This window comes from Eublepharis macularius, chromosome 1 (genome assembly GCF_028583425.1).
Source record: "Eublepharis macularius isolate TG4126 chromosome 1, MPM_Emac_v1.0, whole genome shotgun sequence".
NCBI classification, from domain to species: domain Eukaryota; kingdom Metazoa; phylum Chordata; class Lepidosauria; order Squamata; family Eublepharidae; genus Eublepharis; species Eublepharis macularius.
Genome location: NC_072790.1, coordinates 173,137,769 through 173,155,268, shown reverse-complemented (window position 1 = coordinate 173,155,268; position 17,500 = coordinate 173,137,769). Strand labels below are relative to the sequence as shown.

Here is a 17,500-nt window from a genome sequence, read left to right as displayed (position 1 = left end):
CAAGTGTGTTACTTAAAAACCACATATTTCACACAAATTGCTTCATCACTCACTAAGGCTGCAGTTTCTTTTCGAAAAGGAGCAGCTGGAATATTTTGCTTTTATTAAGCCCTCTGTCAGATGCAGGAGAGGGTACTCCTGGGAAGGAATCCCAAGCCTCTTCACCAAGGATAAAGGGGGGGGGCAACTCTCTGCCCATTTCTAACAGCGATGAAGGATAAAGGGAAAATTCTTTCCCTGAATGGTCAATGGAGCCTCCAGAACTAATTAAAAGAATGAGAAAAGGCTCACGACGAAGCATTCCGTCCTTCTACACCGTAGACGCACATCTCCCCAACCTGCCGCATGCGCAGCTCCGTACAGGCTGTGGTGCAAGGCATGCTGGGTAGTGTTCCTTGGTTACTGTTGCTATGAACGGCTCGGCGCCCCCTCGCTTATCTCCAACCGGTAGAAAGTTTGGTTCTCTGAGATGGTGAAGCAAACCATCCAGATCTATGCCCGGGTGAAACCTCTGGGCAGGAGGCAAACGGCAGGGGTAGGTGCGGAAAACAACCGACTCGGTCAAGGAGCGAGTAGATGGGGGAAACACTGTAACGCATAAGGGAGGGAACAAGGGATGTCCAGGTGGATGCCTGTGTGTGAGTTATGGAGGGGAAAAGATGCTGGTAGCAGGGCGTTTGTGGTGGTCGTGCGTGTTTACGTATACTTTGGCAAGGAGAAGATGGAGGTGAACCGTACTGTGGTCTGGCCAGTCGATCAGTGTGGTGCGGGAAGTAGTACAGTACTCTCTCGCCCATGAGGCCGTGTGGACGTGGCTGGTGTGTAAACTGCAATTGAAAAGGCGGATGCAGGCGACCATGCTATTTATGTCAATATTAATACAGTTATCGTGAAGCTTTCATTTCTGGGTAGTCACCCCACCACCTTATTCTAAAAGTCAGAGTTTTCACAGCAATCAACTTTCATATGAGGGTAAGGCAAACTATTTTCATATTATCATCACGGCAATGGATTGTAAAACAGGTGAAGTAGGATTTCCATAGTGATGGTAAGAATTGCATTAATAAGAAGAGAGATCAGATTTTTAAAAAGAAAGAATAAAGGACATGGTAGTGTTATCTAGAGTAGCATTGTGTGGAATGTGGAAGATTTTAGTAAAAGAATAGCAAATGATGTTAGTCTTCAGATGCCAAATTTTATTCTATTATGTCTCCTGTATCATTAATTGTTGTGTGACGTAGAAACCTAGCAAATGAATTTCTCTTTTCAGTTACACAGTTATTAAAAGGAAAGCTACATTGTACATACTGTTCATCTTTTCAGCCATAAAAATTGTCATTAAAAAGTCAACTTCTATTACTTCTTGGAAGTCATCTCCCCCCTGCATTGCTTTATTTTCCTATGTGAGATAGCCACACTACCTTCTAATCAACCTAGAAGGCTTCAGCTATAACCCACTGTAACTCACTGCTCGCTCTGTGTTCGGAGCTTTCTGAAATGACCCAATAACTGTATTCAGAAAAATGTTCCAAGAATAACATTGCAAGACTGGTCCAGACTTTAAGCTGATGTGTGCAGAGATTTCTATAGCTGTGTTATGTTCGCCGATGGTGTGCAGCTTTATCTGCTAAGAATATCTCCTTTATCTATGTATGCCTTACTATATAATACAGATATAACTCTTTCTTGACATTACATTAGGTATAGTAAATGAACAAAACCATACAATTAGAGTTTTGTCCTAACACTTTTAGGTGTATGGATAGTTTATGCTGTGTGTTAGAAAATCAATTACACTGATATAATTTCATCGATATAAAGATAATTTACTGAGATAACATATATTTTATAGATATATTCAATTGGTGAAGATGAAACATCAGCATTCAATCTGGAGATTATTGTGCCCCGTGATTTGGCAGATGGATTTGTCAATAATAAACGAGAAAACTACAAGTTTAAGTAAGTTAATATTCCGCAGGATTTCTTTCTTTTGTAGTTTATTTTAGGAAATTTTTATTTTTTTAATGACATATACCAGAAGTCTTCATGTTCTATCTCACCAGCCCCTCTACCCCACTTCTGATTTCTGTACCGAAGAAAGGAAGATATTAACAAGTTCTAGAATGGGGAGCTCTTGGGAATGTCATGAGGTCTGTCTGGAAAAGCATGAACCTCATTACCCTCTAACAAGCTTTTTGCTGCCCTTCTACCAAAACTTAGCTAGTGAGAGCCAGAAAGAGGGAGAGTCTTGTCTGTAGAGTCCTGCAGAAACAGTACCCTGGATGTCTGGAATTAGTTGCTCTGTGGCTTTTGGGGCCTTATTAAAGAGTTTTGGGAAAGTACATTTCCTAGAAAATTTGGTGCACATGATACTGTTTCAAGACCTAATTAATATTACAGTAACAGCCTTTCTCATTACTACCATTAATACCAGGTTGGCTTCGGAGGAAAGGTTTGGCTTTGTTGGTGCTAGAATTGAAGTGATTAGTAATAACATAATAATAACAGTGTGTTTATATACTGCTTTTCTAGACAGATTAGTTTCCCACTTAGAGCTGTGAACAAAGTCAGTGCTATCATTACGCCCACACAATACGACTGGTGCTGAGAGGAGTGGCTTACCCAAGGCCACCTGCAGAGCTCATGGCAGTAGAGGGAATCAAACCAGCAGAGTGCTGATTAGCAACACACTCATTTACTGGGTCGCAAATGGTACTGTTCATTTAAAATAAATTTATAATGAGCCTAAGCTTCAGAAAATTTTGGGCAAAACTCATAATTAACATAAAAGTTCTGAACTCGTGAACCTTCTGCTTCAAACTCTTAAATTATAAACATTTCTCAAAAAAGACAAATTATGAATGTTCTCTTACATGGAATAATTTCAGCAGGAATCATGCATTTCACGTTTTATATAGAGTGTTGCTCTCTTAGCAGAAGTTGTCATCCAGAGACCACTGTAACTACTTTGAAACAGAGTTTGTTGCAAGTGTAATACTACTCTGGAGAGTTAATATTTAGCTATTCATTTGTATTAGGTAATGGAAATAGGATACAATTGTTAATGAAATATTTGATCCTCTTCTAAAATAACTTTCTTACTGACTTCTTTTTTAAGAGAAGAAAGTAAAAATAACTGATAATGTTGATACGCTCTCTATAATTCTCAGGTTGTTTATACAAGTTTATGTGTGGGGCCATTTGGAAGCACTGATCCCCATGACAGTTGTAAAATACAGTTTTCTTCTCCTAAGCAGTATTATTTTTATCAGAGGATTTTATTGTACAATTTTTGTGAAAGCAACAGTGTTTGCAGTCGTTTGTGAATACAATGGCAAAACAGCATATCGTGGTAAACACTACAGGGAAAACATTGTGCTGGGTTATGTAAGTCCAGTGATGTAAATATTTACTTAGTTACAAACAGATATTTAAAAAAATGAATCAAGTATTGTTTTAAGATTCTACATGACTAATTGTTTATAATTTGAAGATTTCAGAAAGTTTTTGATCAGGAAGCAAAACAAGATGAAATTTTTGAAGCTATTGCTAAACCAGTTGCAGAATGGTAAGTTTGATTTTGTTAAACGATCAACTGTGTGAGATTTTCCATTCAACCCATTGCTGATAATTACCTCTATTATTTTTCAAAAAGTTGTTTGTACATTAAGTAGTTTCTGCCATCCAGTGTGGTACAGTGGTTAGTGTCATACTAGGATCTGGAGACCACAGTCTAAATCTCCAGTTTGCCATAGAAGCTTTACTGGGTGAACTTGGAACCATCACACACTTTCAGCCTAACCTACCTCACAGGGTTGTTATGATGATAAAATGAAAGAGAGGAGAACGATGTAAACTGCTCTGGGTTCCCATTGGTGAGAACATGGGTATAAATGAAGTAAAAATTTTCAAGTCTCTTTGTAAAAGTTACTGACTGACTACTGAGTGATTTTCAAGGCAACTAAAGATTGCAGTAAAGCAGGAAAGACATTGTGCAGATGGCTTCACATTTATGGGTAATTTTTTCTCCGTACCTAATATTCAGGACTGACTGTCATCATCTGTAGGTCCTAGAATCTCTATTGGCTATCCCTTCTTTGTGGCTAATCCACCTAGCTTGTTAGGAAATTGGCTTTTTTCCATTGCCATGTCATTGCTTTTGAATGGCTTTCTGGAGGCTGGCTGTATGTCAAATCTTGTTCCCTATTAGCTTGTTGGCGAGTCTGTTATTTCAAGGACATTCTGTCAAAAACGCTTGAAATTTTATGGAAATCCATGGAATTTCTATGACTGCAGCAAAGGGCTTGAGGGTATTGTATTTATGGTCAGAATGTTATTAATTTGTTATGTTTCTCTAATCTGTTTGGTTGACTGCTGTTGCACAGTTTAATATCTGGTGCTATTTATTTTTATTATTTTTATTTTATTCAATTTATATTCCGCTCTCCATGCAAGCAGGCTCAGAGTGGATCACATATCATAATAAATATAATAAAAACAAATTGCATAAATGAGATTAAAGCATCAGTCAAAGTCTAAACCGGACAGTCGCGCCCATATTACACATCACCTAGTCTCCTAGAACCTTATTGGATAGAGTGGGATCAAATGCCCTAATTGTTATAAAAGTACCCTAATTATAAGTTTTGTGAGTGGTCACTGTAGAGACAGTAGAGACTCCACTCATCCCTGTGGCACTCTGATTTCTGGATTACGTGGGTTGCTCTGTTTGGGGAGCTAGTGAATTGCTTCCAACTAAGATCTACACATGCAGCAGAATGAGTGGGGTTTAGGTGGTAGAATGAAATTTCAGATCATATTTTTGATTGATCCTCTACCAAACAATTTTCTCTGTAAGTAGGAAAACTGTCATAACAGGAAGCAGCCTACTATTTTATTTATAGGCAAGGAGGTTTTTGTGTGTGTATAGAACAGTGATGGCGAACTTATGGCATGCGTGCCACAGCTGGCACGCCAAGCCCTCTCTGTGGGCACGCGAGCCAAGTCGCCAATCGCTAGGTCCAGGGCTCATTTGGAGGGGGAACACCTGCAACGGCGTTTCAGTAGCTCTGAGCAGAGATCACATGGGTTTTGGCCTTGCCCACGTGATTCCTTTTCCTCAAGGCTGCCTCCCTGCTACCCATCTCTTTAGCAGCAGGAAGCGGAGGCAGCACTGCTGGGGCTGGCTTTCTAAAGAAGAGTAAGCTGCTTTGATTTAACTTGTTTTACTTTCAGTCGTGGCTCTTGAGCGAGTGAGAGAGAGAGAGAGAGAGAGAGAGAGAGAGAGAGAGAGAGAGTGCTGGCAAACAGGGCTGCTGGTCTAAAGAAAGGCAAACTGCTTTGATTTAACTTGCTTTACTTTCAGTCGTGGCTCTTGAGTGAGTGAGAGCGAGAGAGAGAGAGAGAGAGAGCTTGCAAGCAGGGCTGCCGGTCTAAAGAAGGGCAAACTGCTTTGATTTAACTTGCTTTACTTTCAGTCGTAGCTCTTGAGTGAGTGAGAGAGAGAGAGAGAGAGAGAGAGTGCTTGCAAACTGCTTTGATTTAACTTGCTTTAGTTTCAGTCTGGCTCTTGAGCGAGTGAGTGAGAGAGAGTGCTTGCAAGCAGGGCTGCTGGTCTAAAGAAGGGCAAACTGCTTTGATTTAACTTGCTTTACTTTCATTCATGGCTCGTGAGTGAGTGAGTGAGAGAGAGAGAGAGAGAGAGAGAGAGAGAGAGAGAGAGAGATGTTAATTAGTTGGGACAACTGTATGAGTTGTTTTTTCTTATAAAACCTCAGTATTCAGGTTTAATTGCAGTGCTGGCACTTCGAAATAAATAAGTTGGTTTTGTGTTGCAGTTTGGGCATTCGGGCTCAAAAAGGTTCACCATCACTGGTATAGAACTATTTTAAAATGGGTTTCACCAGCTGTAGCCTGAAGTTCTACTACCTATTCTAATATCTAATTCTGCTGCATGCTTAGGCCAGGCCTAATTATTTGATTTTGGACAAGTTATTTGTATCTCAACCTCACCTCTCCCACAGCATATGATGCTATTGCGGATACCAAGCATATTTAAAATATTTTAAAGGCTACGCTTTTTCCCTGCTTGGCTGCCACTACTGGACTAGATTTTCAAACAGGTTTGAACAGGTTCAAACAGGTTTGAAAAACTTACTGGTTTCTTAGGTGCAGAAATGAACTTGTTGAGAGTGAAGGAGTGATATTTAGATACACAAATGCCAGGAATATACAATGCTATTTATAAACTGTGTAAGTTCTTGTACTTACAGTTAAAATACTCGGGATGAATGAATTTACATTTTAGAGTTTAAGTAGGATAGGCAGGGCCAGATCGGCAGGGGGGTAGGAGGAGTAGTCTGTCCCTGGCGCTGCTAAAGAGCACACCGGGAGCGTGCGGGTGGCAGCTTAGGGGAATGGGAGGCCGCCCGCACCATTTGCCTGTCCCGCAGGACAGGGGGTGGCCAGCTTGCCGTGCGCACCCTGTCCCTGTACACCCTGTACAGGCAAAAGGCAGCGTGGGGGGCTGGGAAGCCGCCTGTGCCATTCACCTGCCCCACAGGACAGGGCGAGGCCGGCTTGCTGTGTGCCTCCTGTCCTGCGGGGCAGGGGAAAGGCAGCGTGGGTGGCTGGGAGGCCACCCGTGCCATTCACCTGCCCCGCAGGACAGGGGGTGGCCAGCTTGCAGTGCGCCCCTGGTCCTGCGGGGCAGGTGAATGGTGCGGGCAGCTTCCCAGCCACCCACGCTGTCTCCCCCAACTCTGCGGCATGCTGGGGCAGCTGGCGAGCTGCGCAGGTGGCACGTTCTTCCCTGCTTGATGATGTCACAGTAGTGACGTCATCACGCAGCGCCGGGACCGTGCATGCACTGTGCGCGCACGCGAGAGGCCATACTTGGGTTGCTCTGGGCACTGGTGACCTTAGATCCGGCCCTGAGGATAGGACAATTATTTCCACATTAACAGTACAGTGTTATACCCTTATAAATCCATTGAGATTGATTGACTGTGAAATCCTAAGAAGGGTTACTCCAGTTTAAGCTCATTGATTTCCATGAGCTTAGACTGGAGTATCTCTGCTTAGGATTTCACTGTTAGGAGTGTAACTGCTTAGCATTGCACTACGTAGAGAATATTTCTAGTGCTCTATTGTTTAACAATGTCTTCTTTAGAGATACAAAGCAGCATTTTGGATTTATTATTAGATGAAAGCTTCATTTAATAGGCTTGCACCACATTTTTAAAATAAATGTACCTTCTCTTAAAATGTTTTAACTTTTAATTTAAAAAAAAACTTGTCATTTTTTCAGAAATCCCTACCTTTCTAATCTCTTTCTCTATCATATAATGATTCTGTTAATCAAATTTTCTTCTTTTCATCCTCCTGTTCTTAGACCAAAGTCTTGAACAATAAAACTGAAAAACTCAAATAAAGCCTGTAAATAAAAACACTTCCCTTCAGCACTTCTATGCAATCAAGCAATAAAATAAGTACATTTAGGATCAGAATTGTCTAAGAACCTTTTGTTCTAAAGTCACTAGAGGAGGCATAGTCCATTTATCAAGGCATGGCATATTCCATTTTAGCCTAAACTGAAACATATAAGGACATTGCAAGAGAATATGTACAAGAGGATCGACTGACTGGAGGGGACAGAGGCATAACCAATCTGAAAAGGGGATTCTTAACAGGCGACCCAGCAATACCATTGAAAAGGGCAGTTGAATTTTGATTGCATAAAAGTTCTACATAACTTTGAACTAACCAAGGAGTCTAAATAAGAAGGGAGCTTACCCTTCGATGGGAGGCCTAAGGCAAGCAGGAAACATGTCCTCCGAGCGTCAAAATAAGTATAGCTCTTATCTCTGGCATGAATCAGTTTGGCCACATGTTTATTGCATTGATTTACAGAGGAAGAAGAGAGATCCTCCACCTTAATATTTACAAGAGATAGCTTCTGTTCAAAAAGCTGAAGCCAGGGAGCATTATAAGAGTCATTGAGGGTTAGGCTTACCAAGCTACCCTCGGGGGCCTCAAAAATAGGCTCATACCCAGGCATAGGCTTCTATAGAGCTAAGACCAAATTCATAGCGAAGGGCTGATGATGAAATACACCTAGGAAGCCCTCTAATTGCCTGGAGGAACAAGGACTGTACTCTTTATAGAATTATCTGTTATGGTTATGCCAATAAAGGTTCAGTCTTGTCTATAGAATTATCTATAGCAGAGATCCATATAGGGCACCATACAAAAGTTGTGAGATCACCACTGAGATAAAAACTCTAATAGCAGCTGGAATATTTATTTATTTATTTATTTATTTTGTTCAATTTATTTCCCACCCTCCCCACAGGCGGGCTCAGGGCAGGTCACAACATCATAAAATCATAAAACCCACAATTAGATATAATAAATAGTTAATATAATGTGCCCTATTAGAAAAAAAGAAACACAGAATTGCCTTCATAGTAGGCAAAGATTTCTGAGTAACTAATGTTTATGACATCTGCTGGACAAAGTAGACTGCAAACTTTGTTCTGTATTTTCCTTGCAGTGCACTATAGTTTGTTTTGGAATAGCCAGATTCATATTCTTGGGGACTACTCTATTCTTCAGTGAGTGGTTTGGGAGCCAGAGTGGTTAGTTCCAAAATAAAGTTGGTGCTAACCAGGGCTTTTTTTTCAGCGGGAACGCGGTGGAACGGAGTTCCGGCACCTCTTGAAAATACTTGGCAATAGTGCGTGAAAATAATATTATTTCAAAGAATTCCATGTGTTTCTTCCTCATTTCCCTCTTGAGAGTTCCACCACCTCTTTTTCCAGAAAAAAAACCCTGGTGCCAAATAGCAGTACAGACATTACAATTTTACAGTACATGTGGTCAGGCATAACACTGCATGCAAAGTGAACATTTGATGAGTCTGAAGGAACAATGTAATAGTCAAGCTTTTAACCTATATTTTTTACAAATCATGATCATGATCCATATGATAAGCTAATTTGGGAAGGCACATCATTTTGCGCTATGAATGGAATGTGATAACTCAGTAGTTTGAAATGTCTCTTCTTCTTTAACTAATGTAGATGTATACCTTTAGTCATGTAAAATGAACTACAGTGGCAGTTTGCAGGTGATAAGCATGTTGAGAAACCTGGGCACAGTGTGGTGGATGCTCACTGAACCCTCTTCTTGGCCCGTCTCCTATGAAGAATGAGGAACTAGAACTGAGGTCAGAAGTTGGACACAGATGTAGGAAGAGGCACACTGAGACTTCTCCTGTCCTCTAATGGTCACTTATACTGCCTTATATGTGCATACAAAGACAGAGGTGGGAATTAAAAAAACAGTGAAGGGAAATCCTCCATGAGAGAGCCCTGTGCTAACACTGGAATTGGACAGATCTCCGTTTTATAATCAGTAGCTAAGCTGTCATGAATCCTTTTAAATACATTTTTAAACTAATGTTGCTAGATTTTTTGTATTCAATTGTATGTGTGCTTATTTTGAAATCTGAGGATTCTGTTTTGTCTTGTTTCTGTTTCCAAATATGGTTTTACACAATGTTTGGGAGAAATAACAAAATATGTGTATTAAAATAGCCACTCCACAGCAAGTGATAGAACTTCTTTTTATGTTTATGTTCTGTCTAAACTATGTTGTAATTTTCCCCATTGTTCAGAGCTTATGCTGCTTGTTTCCAAATAGCTGAGTAACACTTTTGTTCTGTTTTTGTAAAATAGCAGGATGTTTTTGCTTGCTGGTAATTGTGGCTTTATTGCAACATGGTTTATTATTTAACTAAGTGCAGTCCTCAGAAAAAATATACCCTCTTAAGCCTATTGATTTTAAAGAACTTAGAATGGTGTAATGTTCTTTAGGACTGCAGTATAAATAAGCTTAAAAATCCTATGCACATTTCTGAAGTGTGCATTTACAGATGTGTTCATATTCTCAAGTGCCCTTCACTGAGTTGTCCTTGAGCTGCATTCATTTGTATTTCACTCTGGTATTTAGTATGGCAGAATTTCTTTGTAGTATGTTAAAATAGGTTAATTTTTACTATTTTGGAATCACATGAGGATTCATAATTTTGTTACCTAAAAAACAAAAGGTTGACATGCTGTTCTGACAGATGAGTGTTTCTGGAAGCTCAAACTGTCATACTCTTGAAGAGAAAAGTAAAGCTGTAAGTGGAGAGTAAATCAGCTTCACTGATGTGTTTCCAGAAAAGTAACAAAGCAGATAACCCCAATGACATTTTTTATCAGTTTTCCAAAGCTGTTTGTCATATGATCACCTGAAAACTAAATTTGATATTGCAACAAAATAAATCTAGAGCAGTGTCAGAACAATAAGAAGGGGGAAGATTTGTTGGATGCTAGTTAGCAGTTTCCAGTGCTGTTAGCAGTCAGACCCTTCCTCACTGCTATGAGGGCAGGTTGTGGATGGAATATCATAAACACCCCTTCCTCATGTATCATAAGTCCAAGGCACTGCCTGGCAAAGAGTCGATGCCAGCTAGCTGGGAGCCTGGAAATTATCAAAGTGTCTGTCAAAGGGGCTGACTGACTGACGCCCCTCCATGCCCCAGAGAGAGATGCATAACTTGGGACAATAAGGTCTCCCAGGAAACTCCTGACTTATCTTGTAAATGCTTGATCTCATTTCCCTGCAATCACTTACCCTAATCAAAGCTATTTAGTAAACCTGGTAGCTTATCCATCCGGCACTCAAAGGGTCATCAAGCAACTTTTTCACCTATAGTCTACTTCAGATAGGAACCATCAAACCACTCCCAACTTATTGTCCAACTTATGGACAACCCATTAAGTTATTGTTTTGGGGGTGAAGATGTCAACTTATCCCAGGGAGCATTTTGCTCTATAATTGGACTCCCTAGCCACCGTTGTGGATTTGTTCTGGATCTGTCTACATGCCCTCAAATCCGTTTGGGTTTCTCTCTTTCTCATGAAACACTGATCAGTTTGTTGCTGCCTCTGAGATAATTACCAGTCTTGAAGACTGGTAATTATCCTCCTCCCTAAACTGTTTTCTCCCCTTTTCTCCCTGATTTTCTTAGTTAGCCTTTTATATGTGCTGTGTGTGGTTTTCTGTACATTTGCCCTTTTATTTCTCTCTTAATAATAATAAAACTTTTCTGGGTTTTTTATTAAAAGAGTTCTCCAAGGGAACAATCCCTATAAACATAGGTGGAGAATCCCAGTTGCCCCCCTCTCACTTGCTTCCTTTAAGCTAATTCCCCCAACTAATTAGGAGACTGCCTGTTTGGGTAACAGTGCCCTGCTGGCAGGATGAAGATTTGAATCATTTTTCTATTTTTGTCTTTCTTTTAATATTCTTGACATATATTCCATTTGTTCTAGAGGTATTTTGTTAAGGCTGTGGGTCTATCCACAATTCAAGTGGAGCTTACTTCTGAGTAAACAGGTATACTATTACATCTGCAGTCATGAAGCTTAATCCCAAGCCATAATTTTGGGAGTGCCTGAAAAAAACAAACTATGGTTTGCAAGTTGCTGATAAAAAAAGTGTCTGAAATGGTGGTTTTAAGATGATTTACAAGCCAGAGTTTAGCCAAGTTGTGGTTTGGTATTACATTCAAGCAAAGATTTTGAGACAGTGCTTTGTGTGGTGAGGCTGCCTTACTAAAGAGAAAGAAATCTCGAGCAAGCAGGAAATGAAAACATTTTTGTCTCTCTTACTGGCAGTTTCCCAAAGCACTCCCTTCTGCCACATTCAGCCTGATTACGTTGGTTTCTGTATTCCTCTCCCCCACCATTGATTTTAAGTTAAAGGAAATAACCACATGGAGATCAAGTTAATCATCTGCTACAGCATCATTTAAAAAAAAAACTGCAAAAGCATTTATTAAGGTATGTAGTTATTAGGGAGGACAAATCTAAGGTGGAACGGGGACGAGAATCCTACAAAACACAACTTCAGAAGAAGATAGATTGTGCTTGTTGCTTTCCTTTGCTAAGAACAGCCCAAAGAGATCTGAAGAGGTGAATCGCCAGCTCACTACCCCATTTTTGCAGCCAATCAGGATTAATAGGCCTGCACATGTAGTGATGCTCTCTACCAGCTGACAGAAACATTGCAGGTTGGGATAGCACTAAATGATTCTCATATGGTTAGGAAGCAAGGTGTTGAAACCCCATTTTACCTACACATATGAAGCAGAAATGTCTGAACCAAGCTTTATCTTGGGAGAAAATCCCATGGAATTCAGTGGTAAGCATTCAGATGCATAGACTTGCTCTTTTCCTCTTTTAACTGCACTGGATAATGTGGCTAAAATATTACTCTGCATAATCAGAATGCTCATTCTTCAAAGACAGTGTGACATTTTTTTAAGTTATGTGACTGAGAGGTGTCCTGGTTCTTCCATTTTTTCTATTTATGTATGTGCTAAATCAGAGATGGCTGGTTTCTTTATTGTTGAGGCCATTCTTCTCCTTGCACAGAGGTCCAAGGGCTGGAATATTATTTTTTCTACACACTGAACCTTGTACAGCTTGTCAGTCTCTACAATAAATCTTTGTGACTTTATAACAGGTTTTTTGTCACTTCCAGTATTTGGAATGAGGTGAAGGGAATGCTGTCTTTAAGAATGTTTAGGGGGCAGTATAAGCCTATTTTATTTGCCAGGCTTTTAATGGAATATAACTACTGATATCTTTTGGAGGGAGGGTTATTGGGGGGGGTAGTCTGTTGCTTAAAAGTGAAATGTTTTAAATTATTATTTCTAAGCTGTTTGAGCTTTGAGGAAAGATGAGATATAAATATTTTAATAAATACAGAAATGCACACCTACTATTTAAGTGCATGTTTGGTCATATTTGGTCTTTAAATCTGCTCCTAGCTGCAGAATTTCAAAATGAAGAATGTTTTTTTGAAAGCCAGTTGCAGATAAATATTCTTGGTCTCCTAATTGTGGTTAGGAAGGCTGGAGTGTGCTGTAGGCTATGACATTCCCTTTTCCTCCCTTGCAGGTGAATTCTTTCTCCTTGTGGTTTGCTTTAACTATCATATTATATGTGCATCAGTAGTAACCACTGAGAAGGCAGACATCATCCTCCCTACTTTCAGTGGGGTTCAACTGATTCTTGCTGACTCAGTTAAGAGCCAACATTATTGCTGGAGACACAAGTTAATTTAGCTGCAAAAACACTTTCTTCCAACTCAGTCTAGTCTGGAGGATGTCCAACTACCTTGTCATGACCAATCTGACCATCTGAATTCACGCCACAGTAACATCAAGACTAGACTACTGAATTGCATTTTACATTGGTCTCCACTCAAAATCTACTCAGAGACTACAATTGGCACAGAACACCATGGTTCAGCTATCAACGGGAGCTAAACAGAGCGTGCATATTACTTCCATTCTGTAGCTGTTCCATTGGCTGCCCATCAGTTACCAGGTTCAATTTAAGGTATTAGCTATCATATACAAGTTCTTCATGGTCTTGGTGCCTCATATCTGTTGGATCTCCTCTCCACCACAACAGCTTCACTCATTCAAGCACGACTTGGGTGCCTGCCAACCTGTAAACGGGTAAAATTGACAGCTGCGCACCCATGTGATTTCTCTGGCTCCCACCTTATGCAATGGACTGCCTGATGAGGTCAGAAAGGCTCCCATTCTCCTGGCTTTCTGCAAACTATGCAAAACTGAATTATTTAAGACAACTTTTCCGCACAGGTAATAGAGCTGAACTGTACATAATGGTTTGGAAAGCTACTTGGAAAGCCTCTCTCAGAGACTCAGTACAAAAGATAAAATAAAAAGTGTGAGGTCTTTCAAGTGTTGGGCCGTTTACGATATGAGAGAGGCCCAAGGAAGTCAAAGACGCTATAAAATCCTGGGCCAGTCCCAGCAAGGTATCCTCAATATGAATGTTGAAGTTCCTAAGGATGATGCTTCAGGAAACTTCTATCACCACATCCAAGAGTACTTCTGCCAACTTATAGAGGGTGCCTGGTGAGGAACCAGGCAGCCTATAGACAAGTAAAATGCCTAATTTATCCTTATCTTAATGTAAGGCATATACAGTCAATGCCAGTGATAGCTTGCACTGGGAATCTATGAAAGTTGAAGCAATCTAATGAAGTATTTTAATTTACATTCACATTTAATTAAGTATAATTTGGATGCTCAAATATTACATGATTTTTTTTGTTTTCATTATGCATGTTGTTGTGTAGAAAATGTTACCGTTCTATGCCTTCTCCGACAAAGAACAGCTATTGCTCATTATTCTTTGTTCATTGTCCCAGCCATTCAGCTGTGGTGTAACATATCACATTTTCCATCCCCTTGAGCTTGTTTTGTGGCTTGATTGAGTGCAGCTGCAGCATGTTGATTCTGGACATGTAGGTGCTTTTTGCTGGTACAGTAGGTTGCTGGGCAATCTAACTGGCAGACAGAATGATTTCCAACACAGTGGCTGTACCAAAAGAAGCCTTTTAAAACCCATTTATGCTACCTGACTATTTAAAAGGAAGATATTGTCAGGTTTCCTGTGTTAGATCATTTAATGCTTCTGGTATTTCAGACTATAAATTCTTTGGAACAAGAATTGTCATTTCGTTTTATGTTTACACAGCATCTGGAACAGCACGTCCCTAACCTGGCATAGAGTACTCTGTTTTATATATTTTAACCAAAAGATTTATTATTAGGGTTTGTAAAGATTTCTGTTATTGTACCTTACTTTGAAGAACGCATAACCGATGTAACTGTAACACAAGTATTGTCGTCTATGGAATACACAAATTAAGGTGCAAAAGCCACATAAACTTTCAGTGGATCTCAAGGGTATATTACAATGTTTTCTTAAGGTATCCAAGTCCTGGGATAGGTACTTTGAAAATGGAGAGGATGAAGTGGACCACAGTAGCAAGTCATATTATTGTATAATTACCACATTCCTCCAAGCTCTTTTCTTGTATGAGGACGGTCTAAATTCTCAGGGGTCCCAGAACTGGCCCTGGAACCTTGCTGATCCTTAAGAACTTTTATTTCCATATATATGGCTCTAAAATATTGAGGAATTTAAAGCTGAAGTCTGTGCTCCATGAAATCAGAACCTGAGCCAGTATGCTGTAGCGATTAGAGTACTGGATTAGGACAGAAGTGATCCAGGTTGAAATCTCCAGTCATGACATTTACTAATAATGCAATTCTATGCAAAGTTACTCCAGTCTAAGCATATTGAAACCAATAACCGTATACTGGAGTAAATCTGTATAGGATTGCACCGTGATAGATTTTAGGCTATTCATTATCTTTCAGCCTAACCTACCTCAGAAGTTTGTTGTGAGGATAAAATGGGAGGGGAGAATCATGTATGCTACCATTAACTCTATTGGAGAATGTGTGGGATGGGAGATAAAAATTAGATAGATTATGTAACCAGTATAGTTGCAGCCCTAGCAGGAAACCATGTGTATCCTTGCTTTCACAGATACAGACAAGCTTCAGTTATTATGGAGCAAGTAGTCTGAGAGGACCCCATTTCTATGCAATCAAGGGCTAAGGTACCATTTACCAAGTCCTTGGGGCTGCTGTAAGGACATTTTGGATTACATATGTGCTGGAGGTTCTGTGTTTTCCAGGTGAATGTAAGCATAGTGTGTGAAGAGAAGGAACTTTAGCTAAAATGACTCTGGGGAGCAATTTGTTCCTTTGGGGAAAAAAATGTGTAGCCATTGTTACATGTGGTTTTTCCCAGCAGAGCAAATAGCTGCTCTCTGAGGCTGTTTCAGGTCAACAAAATGCCACTTAGGGTGGGGGAAGATTGAAACCCTTCCTCCGTGTATGCCACTGTCCTAATCCAGATCTGACCTACAGGTGCTTGAGATTAACAGAATCTGCAGTATGTGTGTATCCAAAGTCGTTCTAGAGATAATAAGAATTTTATATGGTGTGAATTGGCTCTACATGCAGACTGCTCTTTTTGCTGCACTTTTTCCAGCATGACAGCTGGGTAAATAGACAGATAAGATGCTGATGGTCACAAGAAATGTGGCTGGAGCAGTTCAGATCCAGCAGCAAGCAGTGGCACTCACAGGTAGAACAAGCAACCAGACCCCAAGTAAGCTGGAACAAAGCATTTTATCTATCTATGCCAATTAAAGATAGGCACAAAATGAACTACGGAACAAAATTCCATACAGAATGACCGGTTTGTAGTCAAAGAACCACGTGTTCCATGGGACCACTTTTTCCGAACCAAACAAACTTTTTTTACCGTTCCATTGCTGGTTCGGACACTTTTGGCGCCAAATACTCCCTCGCCCAGGCAATGGTGGCAGTCTTTAGTTTGCCCCCAATCTGAGGCCTCCAGGCTTGATTGGCAGCTGTCCCTGCCAACTAGAGAGCTCCCACTCTGGCCTATCCAGCCAGGAAAAGGGGGGAGGGTTAGAATCTCCAAGGCAACTGAGGAGATGGGCCTTCAGCAGCCATGGTAACACCAATCTCTTCCTTCCAAAACCATGTTAGGCAGATATTTCTGCCAACCAGAGTGCTCCTGTGTTGTTCAATCTCTTGGCTTTTTCCATAAATAGGGGAAGACATGTGATTCCTGGTTTCAGTCTCTCTAGAGTGGGAAAGGGAGGAGAGTTTGGTGGCTTGGTTGCTGGCTGTGGTGTTGGGATTAGGATTGGAACTTGGATCTTTGGCCTGCACTTCTGCCTGCTGGAAAAGGGGCTGAAAAGACTCTTTTCTCTTGCTTTCTTTTTTTTCTTACTGACTGGGGACTGGGGAAGTGTTTGGGAAAAGGGTGCTTTTTTCTCTGAGCATGAAGGGGGCTGTCCTGGGCCCCCCGAACCTAGAACCGGTTTGGAAATTGGGTGAGTTTGTTAAATTTGTGTTCCATGGAAATTAACGAATCATGAACCGAGCGGTTTGGGTTTTTTTTCGTTCCGTGCCCATCTCTAATGCCAGTTGCTGGTGGTACCATCTTAATGCTGCTTAGGCCTTGCTATTGTTACCTTTTTTTTCCCTGGAGTCCCTGCCTGCACTAGGTTGAGTAGAATGGAGAAGGCATTCCAGTATTCAGTGGCTGGCTGCATAAAATGGGGGTTAGGAGTGGAGGGGGAACATCCAACTCTTCTCCAAAAGCTTGCTTCCGGATTTAACTGCTGAATTGGAGGTATTCTGTCCCTGTAATGATCGGTGCATGTGCTGTCCTCTTTTGAGGAGTAACCTTTTCTGTTAAATGGGGACATGAACAATCTTGAATATGGATTGTAGCTAGGGTTCCCACATCAAAATAGTACCCCTCCACACAGGTTGGGAGCCAGCAGGAAACAGCCTACTGCACAATAGTCCAGTGGTTGTACTAGAAGAAACAATGATATACTGGAAGGAATGATGTTTCTTGATTTTTAAAAAAATACTCTGTGGTCCACATGGTAAGTGGTAGTGGTGAGTCTGTATAATAGACAAGTGTGCATCACATCTTTA

At 40.6% G+C, this 17,500-nt stretch overlaps 1 protein-coding gene across 1 annotated transcript in view; it reads left to right on the top strand.

Annotated features, from left to right (window-relative positions):
• Window positions 1–456: 456 nt before the first annotated feature.
• KIF6 (kinesin family member 6) overlaps window positions 457–17,500 on the top strand; it is a 439,256-nt gene continuing 422,212 nt past the window's right edge. Inside the window, exons 1-3 of the mRNA XM_054999529.1 lie at window positions 457–535; window positions 1,853–1,962; window positions 3,497–3,571. Of these exons, the coding sequence (XP_054855504.1) occupies window positions 470–535; window positions 1,853–1,962; window positions 3,497–3,571 (251 nt within the window). The 5' untranslated portion in view covers window positions 457–469. The remainder of the gene's footprint in view (window positions 536–1,852; window positions 1,963–3,496; window positions 3,572–17,500) is intronic.